General features: G+C 37.1%; 1 protein-coding gene across 1 annotated transcript in view; it reads left to right on the top strand.

The window, feature by feature from the left end:
- VAV3 (vav guanine nucleotide exchange factor 3) overlaps positions 1-14375 on the top strand; it is a 352245-nt gene that overhangs the window by 293140 nt on the left and 44730 nt on the right. The window contains exon 20 of the mRNA XM_058538664.1: positions 132-268. Coding sequence (XP_058394647.1) covers positions 132-268 — 137 coding nt within the window. The remainder of the gene's footprint in view (positions 1-131; positions 269-14375) is intronic.

Below are 14375 nucleotides of genomic sequence, written 5' to 3'. Positions count from 1 at the left end.
TTACTTCTAATTTTTACTTGGACTTGGTTCTATTAAAACCTTTTAATGTTAATAATGGCTTTTTTTCCCCAGTACATTTGGACTTCACACATCATTTTCTCAAATCTAAAAGTTATGTTGCTTATTTTCAGGTTTACCAAAGATGCAGGTCGTTAGGAACTATACTGGAACACCACCCCCACCTCTTCATGAAGGACCCCCATTACACATCCAGGCAGGCGATACAGTTGAACTGCTGAGAGGAGATGCACACAGTCTGTTTTGGCAGGTACTATCCAAATTACAGATTTTAGATTTAATGGATGATTTATTACAACTTAAAGAATAAAGCTCTTGTCTTTAGAAACTGATTGCATGCTTTTAGCTTCAGAAATCTTAGATGATGTTGGGAAAAATATTTTTTATTAAACTTTCTCATATTTACCAATGCCAAAGTAGCAAAGGGCATTAGAACACTAAAGAAAAATAATATCAGAACTGTGAAGGATCATAATAACCATTTTTATTAAAAATTCATTCTTTGCCAGAGCATTTTTTCCAAACCTAGGACCTGTGGGTATGAACTAATTTGCGTAGCTTCAATATATTAACAGTTCAGAGGAACTACCTAATTAGCTTGCCAGTGGTCATTTCTGGCCATATTTGATTTGTGCCTATCCACAGTATTACCTGAAGTTCTCGGAGGTGCTCTGGGCGTTATTCATGAAATATATGAAATGTGAAAATTAAGTGAGCATGTTGATGTTTGCTGGTGATGAAATCTTGCTTGTCCAGTAAGCCTATACTTGGTTCAAGGATTTATTTAACTGAGATAAATATGATATAGTGTTAAGATTTGATAATGCTGGATGTAGAACATTGCTGTTCAATAAATTATTCTCTATTTTCGTGTGTGTGTTAGAAATATTTCCCAACAAAGTTAAAGAGTTTGTTAAAAATCTGTTGTACATTGAGAGGAAACGGGGGTGGGATCAAGAGAAAGATTAACACATGAGTTTGGGTGGGGTAAAGAGAAAGCAGAGAAGAACTATTGGGTAATAATCCATTGTGCACCTATGTAAATAAATGATAGCTACTTTTGCTTAAAACTGTCTTATTGGCTGCCTTCTTGTTACAGAAGAATGCCCCTAGATTGAACAATTATCTGCAACCACATTTCAATTACTGTAGCAATGACTTTTCCAAAGCTCCACCATTATTCTTAAGTATCCTACTCCTCGCATACCGCATCCTTCCCAAAAAAGGAAAAGAGAGAATCACAGACTTAGATTCTACTAACTCTTCAATCCACTCTTGCATCTCTCAACTCAACCACAAAATGTACCTGCATTTGTACGCAAGATTCCTCTTATTCAAGACTTATCTTTCTTCTTGAATTTTCCATCAGCTGGCTCTTGACCCCTACATTTTCAACTTCATTCTCTCCACTGGCTCCTTTTCTACAGCGTATAAATATGTTCAAGTAGAGAATTCTAGGTTGGCAAGTTTTTTCTCTCAACACTTTAAATATTTTACTCCACTCTCTTCTTGCTTGTCTGGTTTCTGAGGAGAAGTCCAGTGTAATTCTGTCTTTTTCCTCTATAGGTAAGGTGTTTTTTTCCTCTGGCTTCCTTTAGGATTTTTTCTTTCTTTCTTTTTATTTTTTTGAGGACGGCTAGCCCTGAGCTAACATCTGACTCCAATCCTCCTCTTTTTGCTGAGGAAGACCCGCCCTGGGCTAATATCTGTGCCCATTTTCCTCTACTTTATATGGGACGCCGCCACAGCATGGCCTGACCACTGGTGCATCAGTGCGCACCTGGGATCCGAACCTGTGAACCCTGGGGTGCCGAAGCGGAGTGTGCTGCACAGTTACCTGCTGCACCACCGGGTTGGCCCCAGGATTTTTTTCTTTATCTTTGATTTTTGTATAGTTTGAAAATGAGAAGCCTAGATGTAGTGGGCTTTTTTGGCATTTACCCTGCTCACTCTTCTTCCTGGATCTTGGGTTTGGTGTCTGACATTAATTTGGGCAAATCTCCATCATTATTGTTTCAAATATTTCTTCTGTTCCTTTCTCTCTTTCTTCTTGGTATTCCCATTACATACATGTTACACCTTTCGGAGTTGTCCCACAGTTCTTGAATATTCTCTTCTGTTTTCTTCAGTCTTTTTTCTCTTTGTTTTCTAGTTTGGCAATTACTGTTGAGATGATCTCAAGCCCAGAGGTTCTTTTCTTAGCCATATCCAGTCTACTAATAAGCCTGTAAGAGGAATTCTTCATTTCTGTTACAGTGTTTATTATTTCTAGCAGTTGTTTTGGTTCTTTCTTAGTAATGTAAAGGCCTCAGTAATGTGGTGGTGAGATGTGAGGGAAGGGGAAGCGTTCTATGGTACTATAATTAGCTCTCAGTCTTTTAGTGAGCCTATACTTCTGGACAATGAACTTCACAAGTGTTTCTCAGTTTTTTTCTCCCCACTAGGGTGGGATAGGATGGCTAGAGTGGGCTGGAGTTGAGTATTTCCCTTCTTCAGTTCACTTAGGCTCTTATAATACCCCAGCAGGTCAGACTAGTTTCCCTGAGGGCAAGCCTTGTAAGAAGTACAGCGTGCCTTTTCTCCTCCTTCTGCCGGAAGCCTGAGGGGATTTTTCTCCGTATTTACTGTGGGAACCTGGTTGAGCTCCTGAGGGTAAATCTTATAATATTGTGGGGTTTCCCCTATGACTAGGTTCCTCTGGAGTTTTTAACTGTCTGAGTTGTCAGCACTAAGCCTCCAGCCATTTGTCAATTACCATTCAGGTTTTCCTACCCCAGCACTGGTGCTGGATCCCACAGCAGTGTGTGCTCCTGTCTGTCTCTCTAATCTTAGCGGCTGAGGTTTGTCCTGTGGCCTCCCCTCTCACGGATCCAAGAAGAGTTGTTGATTTTTTCAGTCTGTTCAGCTTTTTACTTGTTAGGACCGAGTGACAACTTCCAAGCTTCTTACATACAGAACTGGAAACCCCAGTGCTCTTTTTACTAAATTTTATTTCCTCCTCTTCTTTTTAGACAATAAGAAAGACATTATTACTTGTCATTTTCTCTCAGCAGCACGGAAACATGAAGCTTTTCTGGTATGATGATATAATGGCTTTGGAAACTCTCAGGAGAATTGTAGGAGAAATGAGAACCATTGATGAGAAATGAGAACCATTTATGAGAAATATATGTGTATGTCTGTTGAGGGGAGGATATATGATAGGAACAAGTAAGGCTAATGTCTAGAACAGAGAAAAACAATTAGCACGTTTATTTCAGATCAGCAAGTGTGTATTGAGTGTCAGACTCACTGCTCAGACACTGCTCACACTTCAATTGTCAACTTCAATCATTGGTTTGACATTAGGTCTCTGGTCTTTAGAAGAACCATTCATGCTAGCTGGCAGCTAGCAATATGTTTGAATTTTCAGAGATATGTTAAAACTTCATCTAGTATTTCTGACAAGGATGTCATGTGAGTCAGAATTGTCTTACGGGTACCTCAAAACCAGTCAAAGGATTTTTTAGCCAGCACATACTAGCCTTATTGAAACGAGCAGTGACACTGTGAGAAAACCTGGATTCAAGTCATACGTATGTAGCCAAATAACTGTATGGTTTGGGTCAAGTTACTTAATCACTGTGTGGTGAAGGGGAGGAAGACTATCCTATACCCACTCTGGGTCCTTTGTGGCTAGGCTACAAATTAAATTGACTCATGAGACCGAATAGCAGGAGAAAATGAAACAAGCTTTATGACATGTATACATGGGAGAAACCAAGGAAACTGAGTTTCTCGACAAAATGGCAGAGGTTCTCTTCTTAAATAGATTTAGGTAAAGACAAAGGAGGATGTTGGGGTCAGGGAAGTCAGTTATGGGCGATTACCAGAAAAGCACAGTAAGGTTATTATGCAGCCTCGCCTTCTGCATTGATAAGTTTCTAGAGATGAGGTCACCCCCCCTTCCCAGTACAGAGAGGGAGATACCTTTACCAATGGAGATTTCCCTTACAAATGTAAATGTTTGGTAAAAAGAACTTTGATGAGAATGGATTTAGCAAGAACCCTTCCAGTCTGTCGCTTTTAGGCGTTAGTTTGGGGGAAGGTCAAAGTTTATTTCAGAGAAAATAATCAAGGTAAAGAGACATATTTTGAGGTGGCCAATTTTGATCTTCCACAGTGGCTTAGTTTCTTCATTTGTTACATGAGAGGAGCCAGACCAGAACAATACTCACAACTCTGAATCGTCTGGGGGCTTTGCAATAATGTCAAAACACAACCCCACTTCCAGAGATTAGGATACATTTGGTCTGGGTTGAGCACAAGTGTGAGTAGGTTGTGTAGAACCCTAGGTAAATTTAATGTAAGCCATTGACTAGATGATCCAATTGGTAAGATTCCATGGAAGTTATGACATTATTCCCAGCTCACTATTTGGTCATTGATAGCAAATCAACTTATTAAGCATAGCTACAAAATATGGTGTTACAATGAACTCAATACTATGGCTCTAAAAGTTACCAAAAAAGGGCACCTTTTCAAAGAATTAGTATACAATTAATATATACTTTCCACAAACTTTGTACAGAACTTGATATAGTTTTCTCTGATTCAAAAGGTGCTTCAGATTTTGTAGTGTTCTAAGGCTGTCATGGTAAAATCAGCTTTTGTTTTACAGACTGTACATATGGAAGGTACATGTAGAAAACTGGCCTGAATGTGTACTTAGTCGATGGCATGATTTAGAATGACGTGTTTTAAAAATTTCTGAACCAAAATCTTTCCTCCTTGTTGGGTCTAAAGGTGTAAAGAATGTTGCTGGTTTGATCCTTTGAAGTTGTGGGAATCTGTAGGTGTGTTTACAGTGGATCCATGTATATTAATTTACCAATTTTTATGTTCAAGGAACAGTGCTTTATGGTTTGCTTCCTAAAGGATGTGGCTCCTGCGCTGGGGATTTTTTTTTAATTGCTTTTGAGAAGATAGTTTTTAAATACGTCTTTTTGGTCCCTACCCAAATGGTTTAGTCTCATTTGACATTGCACGTAATTAGCACCAGAGAAGCAAGTGAAGTGTTTTTCTTTCCTGTGCTAGAATTTAGGAATTGTAGCTCATTTTGCTGAGTGTTAGTTACTGACTCTGCATCTACTAGCAGCATGACCTAAAATAGATTACCTACTCTGTGGACCTCAGTTTTATCTTCTGTAAAATGCATACAGAATAAAATAAATAATATATGAAAGAGTTCTAGCACAGTGCTCCTTAAAGAGTAGCTCTTATTCATCCATCCATCCAAATACTAATGAAGTGCCTACTATGTGTCTGACTCTGTGTTTCATACTGGGAGGACCACAAAAAAAGGTGACTGGTTTCTAACCTCATAGCCTTAATGATCTATGGAGTGATTAAGGTCCAGGATAGGTGATGCAGCTGGTTTCCATTTTGAGTTTTTTATTAAGGGTTTTTGTAAATCATATTGTTACAAATATATCTAGAATTAAACCTGTAGATAAAAATCTAGAGTAGTCATTGGGATGTTACAGTGGCTTTGCATTTGAATTTCAAAAATGCCTTTTGTACTAGATAAGAGCTTTGGCTTATTTGGAAATTTTCAAGAAATTATGCTTTCTAAACTAAACTGTTTTCTCTGTTTTTTCAAATGAGTCACTTCATTCATTAGTGTAGAAAGTCGGGTTTTATTGTAGACTGTCATGTTTTCTACATACTCTATGCCCAGAGAATACAAATTATCCACTATCTATCAGGAACTTACTTTCTTTGAATAGCTATTAGTCTAGTCTGTATTATTATTATAACAACAGTAATTTCTAATGCTATTGAAGTGAGTGGGCTATCTGCATTTTCACTATAACTTCTTTCAAACAGTGAGTTTCCAATTGAGCTGTAAAAATGTTCTCTGTTCCATCTTTGCAGTGAACGGATTCATTTTGGCAGCTTTCTCTTTTCTTCTTTGTTGTCTTCTTTTTTCCTTGAAGGTTTTATAAAATTGTCTTCAAGTGAAATGAATATAAATGAATATAAAATAGGAAATGGGCCATTTAGGGTCCACTTCCTATTGCAGGTGTAAGGCATAGTTTTTAGTGAGTGTAACAACGTATTGAACGATTCTGATCATGTCATTGGACTGATGATAAACCTATTGGTTTTAAGTTACAATATATGATAATAAGGGCATAGTAACTATGGAGAACATCCTTCATATTAGAAACTTTATTTTCCCAGAAAAGATACAGATTATACCTATCAGAGGGGAAGAGAGTACAAGAGAGAGAGACAGGCAAGTATAAAATCATGCCATGCCATCTATGGTTTCTAATAGAGACCTTTACATATGTTTTCTTGTTAGAATAAAGCTTATGAAACAATGAGGATCCTGTGTCCTATATCATGGGGTTTTATTTGCTCCGTTGTCATTTATGAGTACCCAAATGTTCCACAGGGAGAATTTTGTAAGCTAATTGGAACCAAAAGGCAATTATAAGCAGTAGAACTGTAATCTGTCTGCCAAAAATATATGTTTTTATCCACAATGAAAGTTAAATAACCTAGAAAATAGTTGTGATACTTCACACTTACAAATCATGCATCTACATGGTCTTTATTCTAAGGAATGAAAATGTTTTTACACACATTCTGATTAATTCACAGAAATCTCCATAAAGAGGGTAAATTAGAACTGTGGTTTTTAAAGGGCCAAATTTATCATCCATCTATAAGATGGCATTTGCAAAATTAAAGTGAGACTGTCTTCCAGACTTCTGGTCTCCTACTTTAGTTCTATATGTTAGACCATCCTACCTTTGTTTTAGGAGAGTCATTTATAATTTTTAACACCTCTAAGAAAAACACACTTTTAAAGGCAGTTTAGGTCTTTTTTGATAGAATAATCAGGAAACAAAGCATTGCTTATGTGGAAGATTTTGTTTTTAAATTTTTTTAACTCTGCCTCAAAGGAAAAAATTAAAAGTCAGAAAATAAGTTGAGCTTCTAGGGAACTTTGGAGATTCTCAGGAGGAGGGGAGCATTCCTACTCACAGGGCTTCCAGAGGAAAGGATCCTGGGGGAGGGGTGGCTCTTGACTTGGCCTAGGCAACAAAATGTTAAATTCCCCTCTACTGCCTCAAACACAATGGTCACCAGTGCAGCAAGTTGACCTTTTTCTTAGTTTACCTTGTCAAGAATTTTTACTTCCCACATGCCTGCTATGTTTAGCATTCCAACAAACAACGATCCAGGTGACTTTTTTTTTTTTTTTTACAGATGTGTTTTCTCATTTTAACCTGGAAAAAAATGAAGGGTTCAATCCAGAGGAATCTTTTTCATAGGGGAAATGTTTTCTCAAACCTTTAGTCATTGATATATATTTTACCTTCTGCCTGAATTTTCTCTTTTACCCCCATTCTCTTAGCTAAATCCTTTTTCACTATCAAGGCTCAGTTCTGGGGTCACTTTCTCTGAGGTCTTCTATCAACCAAAGGGCTTCTATCATAACACTCATCATACTGTATCCTAATGGTCTATTCATCCTTCTCCCTGCCTGGTTAGAGCACTCCAGAGAGATAAAAACCATGACTTTCCTCTCTCTATTTCAAGTGCCTAGAATAAAATAAGCATTCAGTCAATGGGTCTAGAATGAAGAACGCTGTTCAGAGCTGCTGTTTCCATAATACGTTATTTACAAATTTTCAAATTCATTGTTTATTGACTCAAGTTACACTTTATGATGTTATTTGAAAGACCATTAAGATATTCATTCATCTTGTCAGTTATAAATTTATCTTTGTTCTCTCATAGTAGTTTTAAAGCTATTTAACCTTGTGTCCTCAAATTCCTCATGTGTAAAATGGGGATTTTAATACTTAAATGACTCACAAGGGTACTGTAAGAATCATTGCAAGTAAACTTGAAAGAAAATTGAAAAGGAGAAAAGGTATATGTCTGTATAATGAGTAATGATTTGGAAGATACACTTCACTTTCCAGAAGTGGGAAAATGATGATAAGCTTGGTTTTTAAAAATTTTTTTAAATTTTTTCTTCCTTGTCTTTTATATGAAGAATCCTAGTAACATATGTGGAGTCAAAGGAGACCACTCAGCCCTCCCAATTCCTGTACCCAATTCTTAAAATTTCTTTAATCAGATATTAAACTTTTTACTTCATAATCAGACGTAAAAGCACAAATGATAAATTCTGAAGGGAATAGTTGATGTAAGTAAACAGGGTAAAATCATGAGCCCTCTCCTCAGAGCAGGTTTGGATGAGGAAGGCATAAGCTACCTCAAGGAGAGTGAAGGAGAGTGGGAAGGAAACGGAAAGAGAGACAGGGGTTTACAGAAAACAAACTTTGCCTAGGAAATGGTGTGCTTACTTGTGGACTCAACTGTGGGAATTATTGACCTTTTGTGTGAGAGCCTTAGGCAATCTGTCCTGTAACACCGGACCTGACCCAGAAACCCTCTGAGGGTGGGGGAAGGGAGGTCCAGTGGAGTGGCAGGAGTAGGTCTTTCCTCCCAGCACTGCTCCCTGCAACTTTCGTAACCAAATCACTTCAAAGGATTCTTTTCCTTTGCCCTAAATAAAGGGGAGATTTTTCTAATCCTTTCTAGACCACACAAGAATATTAGCTACAGTAGAATTTTCTAAAACTATGTATTTTTTTCTCCTGATCTAAAATTCAAGTGTCAGGCTGATCATAGAGGCAGATAAGAACACTAAAGAAATATTTTTAAAAAGAATCAAATTTCATTTGTTAAGAAAACTGATTGCTGATACTCAAAGACTCATTGCCTTGGCGTTATGAACCAGTGAGTAAACATCTCTGGGAATTGTGTTTTCCCCAATTCAGATTCCTACCCCAGGGCATTTCTTTGTGAAATCTCAAACTTGGTCTTGATCATGGCAATGATAGCTTTTTAGGCAGTGCTGGAGCATAGTTTTAAGGTGTTCCTCAGTTGACCTTGGCTTTGCTTCTAAATTGCCTCTCACCACTTGTCCCTCCCTTGTGTGAAATCAGAAGCAGCCAAGGCAGAATTGAAATTGTGGATATGGGGATAAAAAGCTATGTGAAAAGAGTAGAGGCTTTTTTGGTATTAGTATGTCCTATAATCATGGGATCTTTATTTTGACAGGTGTTTACCTCAAAATATTGAGTTAAATCAAGGTCTCTAATTACAGGAAAGGAGGAAAAGGCGGAGCGTGACTGTAATAGAACAAGGGAGGCCCAGGAGAGATGATTATAGAAGATAATAGACATTAGTAAAGGCCTGTAAGAAACATTTTCCCTGGGTGATTGCCAACTGGCTTTGATTGAATAGATCATAAACTGAGTTAGCAGGAATGTTTCCAAGTGTACAGACTGTATTATGGGAATTGGCAAACCTCCTGACAAAGTGGGTGAGGTCCTAGTTGTTAACTCTCAAGATGGGCATTTTTGGTTAACAGTTCTTACTGGTACTTGTCCTATGTTTGGTACAGGGCAAAATGTAGGTTATAATGTACCTAGACGAGGACACTGCTGTCTAAGTAGAAATTCAGAAGGTGAAGTATTACCTCTTCTTTTCCCAGTAGAGACTAATATTATCAAGGGGAAAGTTCTGAGAATTCTGTTGTGGGCCTTTCTCTTCCATTATTTTATCATCCTATAAGCTACGTTCTGCCATAATTACTAAAAATTTGTATAATCACGGAATACCTTCAGTGGGCCATCAGTCTGCAGTTGCATCTGATGTGACTATTGATTTGATACCACAAGTGGTTTCAATAGCGTGTGCACATGCATATGCCCTTAAGGCTTTGGGCTGAATAATTTATCAAATGATGACATATATTGAATTTTAATTATTCATGGTAATCTGAATTCCTGAAGAATGAATGAATGAGTGTAATTCCTAACAAATCAATCCTCTGTACCCTGGAAAACAGAGGACTTCACACTGAGTTAAAATGAAAGTCATTAAGGACCTGAAATATCCTTCTCTCCTATAGATATGTGCAACAAGATTAAATTACTGACACGTAGCATCTCTAATTAAGAATTTGTGCATCAAATACTTCTTGGTAACAGTAATTGACTGGAGAACTGTAGGGACTTGGGAAAAGTGCTAATATAAGCAAAGGACTTTGGTGGTAAAAGAGACCTCAGAAATCTTAGGGTCAAACTCGGTTATTTCACAGATGAGAATAGTGAAGCCAAGAAAGGTTAAATGACTTACTCGAGATCAGAAGTCCAGGAATAGAACGCAAGGCTCCTAACTCTTTATCTTATCAAATTATTACTTCATAGGTCTTTTTCTGATCCAAAATTCTGTAAAAATCTATAAAAATAACCAAAGCAAAAGCTAATTAAGGAAATGACATTATCTGAATGAGATCCTTCAAGATAGTAGCTATGTTTATGAATTTTTAATCCCCTAGTACGTAGCATAGTGCCTCGTGATTATTAGGAAGTCAGTACACTTTTCATTAAAGCACTAATTCTGTTCTTAGCAGAAAAATAAATTCTTTAAAAATGCCTGATGGTGCCATGAGCATTTAATGTGTATCGTGCTATTACTCAGAATATTACCTTTGTGATTACTTACGATTAAAATTACCAAGGAAAACATTCATGAGTTGTCTGCCAGGATTAGAAAAACAAAAACAAATTTCTGCGTTTTGGACCTTTGTTAAGCCTGGTTTATTTTGGGGGTTATATGGCCTCTCCCCAAATAGGATTTCTTCCAAGGTGTGGTAGAACCTTATTCTTCTTTCCAGATGTTGTATTGAGAGTAACCACTTGGGATTTGGCTTACCTACATGCACATTAAGTTTTGCTTGCTGATTTTTTTTCTTTTCACCTAAGATAGTCTCTTGTTTACTTCACCAGAAAAACCCAGTTATAAGATTTTGATTCGGGATTGCATCATGTACAATATCTCACCCAGTGAAACTTTGAAGAAAAAGCCTCAAGGCACCCATAACTAGAGAGTTCCCTTCCCTGCTGGAGAAATCCAGGAACCTCACAGAATGCGTTTTTTGGATAATAAGAAAAATGTTCTACAAAGTCTTATTCTGCTGTCATATTTGTCTCACATCCAATAAGTGTAGAAGTATAGCTTATGGCTTTTTAGTGGGTTCTTTCTTAGTGTACATTTCACAACTTTTAATTTTTTTAAGGTTTTTGACACTTCCGTCTGCCAAAATTTCAGAGATATAGTAAACACAAACAATTCTGTATGCGTTGGAAAAACCGTCAAATATAATCAAGGCCTTTGTCATATATTTTGATGACTTGATGCAATTATAAACCCTTACAAATTGAATCTAAATTTAATTTCAAAGATCCTAGACTAAGATGCAATGTTTTTTAGAGTTATTCAGAATTCTAAGCCTATGACAGCCACTTAACTACAAATGAACTATGCCAGGAGTATGAATTTCTTACGGTCTTTTGAAAAACCTCATGAGTGTTTATTGTTTGTACATTGGACAGAAGTTAAAGATCCTATTCTCTTTTGACTAAGAAACGATAAAAGCGTGTGCTTACGGTTTTGTTCTTCTGTGTGTGTGTGTGTGCGCGCCTGAATATTTTGGAATTCATAGTAATGACTGACCATTCAGTATAACCATATGCAATTATGCTTGGCAAACTTTCAAGGTGTTCACTGGTGGAAAAATGTGTATCTTACTCATCATATAAGAAGCAATTAACAATGAAAGAATGTGTGTACTTGCAAGAAAGCATTAGGACATTTGAGAAAAGGAATGGACTATCAGGAATGTAGTGTTTTCTGTTCAGGTGAAAGTTATATGAGGGACTATGTTACTTGTGGCTTAGCAAACTTGCCTAAATATAAGGAGTGTGGTGGGATTATACACAGGACTAGGCTTTTCTATTTTAATAACACGTGAATAGGTCAATTAAAAAATGAAAATTTAGAAGTGAAAAAATCAATTGAGAATAATCAAAAAGCAATATTGTGGGGAAAAAAGAAAATTAGGTACTTATAGCATTTAGCAAGTGCTTTCCCACGTGTTAATTCTTTGATCTTTGTAACACCCTGGTGATGCCTGTGTGGCAGATCTTGTCACCATCCTTGTTTTAACATTGAGACTTGCCTAAGGTTGCACACTTTTTTATAGCAGAGCTGGGAATAGAATGAGCTCTTCTGATGCCACATCCCCTATGTATGATACTGCTTTTCTGTTTTCCAAGAACTAGCGCTGATATATATGTAACTGATGACAATGTTATAATATGGCTGCTGCTGTGATCACAGATCGCTCCTTACCAATTTCAGATAGAGTCTTTGTTCTATCCTTTTCCAGTCCTTTGATTGCATTGCATGTACTCACAAAACCTGTCAGAATAATTCCAAAAATAGTGCTTGCTACAAGCTAGCCAGCCAGCCAGCCAGCCAGGCACCCACCCACCCACCCATCCATTCATTCATCCACCCATTCGTCCATCCAATCAGTAAACTAATTTTTATTTGCCTATATTCCCATAATTCATGCCCACCCTGTAGTCTTCTTCCCCCCAGCACTCAGACTGTGTATTTCTGACAGTGAGAGTGTGACTGGGCAGGGTGACAGTTGCTCTGGCCATTACCCATGTGTGATAAATTGCTTAGTAGTCTCCACAGCACCATCATGCATACGTTGAAAGTGGTTAGGGCATTATAACTTGGGAGAATTTTCAATCTTTCATAAATAACCATTAATCTGTCCCTTTTACATTCAGCTTTCCACATCTGTTTCAGATTGTTCAGTGCTATTCCAGGAGTGCATTAAAGCTCCAATCCAGGTGGTATTAAGGGGATAAATGAGCCAGAGGGAAAAGACACTCTGTATTTTTCGTAAAGCAATTCTTTCTCCCTTTACAAAGTTAGGAACCAAGCAATTTACGATTAAGATTTTTGGAGGATATCCTTTGTAATTTATGCCATCCTTGTCTGTGGGTTTAAAAATGGAATTTTAGCTCTGCCATCCTAGCATACATTAATGTTTTTCTCCATACAGGTAGATTGTAAATATCGTTTCTACCAGCAAATTTAAATTGGTTTAAATTCATTAGATTCACTGTGGATTCATATTGAAGAAAAATGAAAAATAATTAAAACCTAAGATCGTTTAGAAATAAACGTCTGAGTATGCATTAATACTTGTGATGTTCAGGAATTTCAGAGAAAGTTGTCAATAATTTTAATTTTATATGTTTTTCTACATGAAGGAATTTGCTTTTCGGGAAAAAAGGCATTATTATTTTATGAATTATAATTTAATATTATTTTGCTTTGTGTCTGCTCCAGTTTATTTAATGAAAATTATAAAGGTTCATCTTTTCTTACCGTATACAGCCCATAAACTATTTTCACAGGTATTTTCGTGAGAATGACCGAACCTGTACTGTTAGATTTACAAACGTCCCATCACATAATATAGAGAATGCCCTGCAGAATAAATGCATATAAAGTGCATGCATAGCACTGTGTGGTACATCAGATGACACATAGCTATGAAAGAGGAATGTTTTCAAGTTAACCTTGAAGATGTTTAGGGACTCACGAGAACAAATATCAGATAGGAGGTCCTATCTCTGGCATTTATAATAGGCATAAAAGGAATGACAAGTTGATTATCTGACCCAGAAAAAATGCCCACACAGGAATGTAAAAAAGAAAGAAATTCAGCTACATGTCTCTCATCAAGGGTAGTAAAAATCTCTTAGATAAATCGTCACATAAAGTACATTAAATCATTGGCTTTGAATATGGTTTATTTCGTAGCTACAGTCTGCCGTTCCATCCATGCCTAGGGGATTGAAAGCTGCTCCACCCATTAGTATTAATGAATTATCAATATACATCCCACACACATCCACCAGGGAACTAAAGACACCCCTCCTACACACTACTTTGTTTTTGAATCTTCCAAATGTTGTAGGATGGCTGTTCCCTTAATAAGTGGAAAATCATTGACTACAGCACATATTATCTCCTGTAGCTAAAACTGACATCTCATAGGAATCGATGAGGAAATGTAACTTTATTCATCAGTTAAGATATGTTAAATTATCTCTCATCTCTTTGTCATCTAAGGAATGCCTATGACCATTAAGGAGATGTAACCTGCACTGCTAGGGCATTAAGGAAAAAACAATTCAGAATGACCTTGGTGGTCTGCTTAGTGAAAATTGCCCCCTCCTGAGAGACCTCTGCTAGTGTTCTTGAAATGTGGTGAGAAGGAGCAAAATGGTTTTGAAACAGTGACTGTGTGTCCTGGTTTACCGATAACAGTCCCAATTTATACCTTTTGTCTTGGCATAGTTATTACTCACTATTCCCTTACTCTCAAAGGATCCTAGTTTGGGCGG

The sequence above is a fragment of the Diceros bicornis genome, chromosome 4 (genome assembly GCF_020826845.1).
Source record: "Diceros bicornis minor isolate mBicDic1 chromosome 4, mDicBic1.mat.cur, whole genome shotgun sequence".
Classification (NCBI taxonomy): domain Eukaryota; kingdom Metazoa; phylum Chordata; class Mammalia; order Perissodactyla; family Rhinocerotidae; genus Diceros; species Diceros bicornis.
This window is presented reverse-complemented; position numbering and strand designations above follow the sequence as displayed.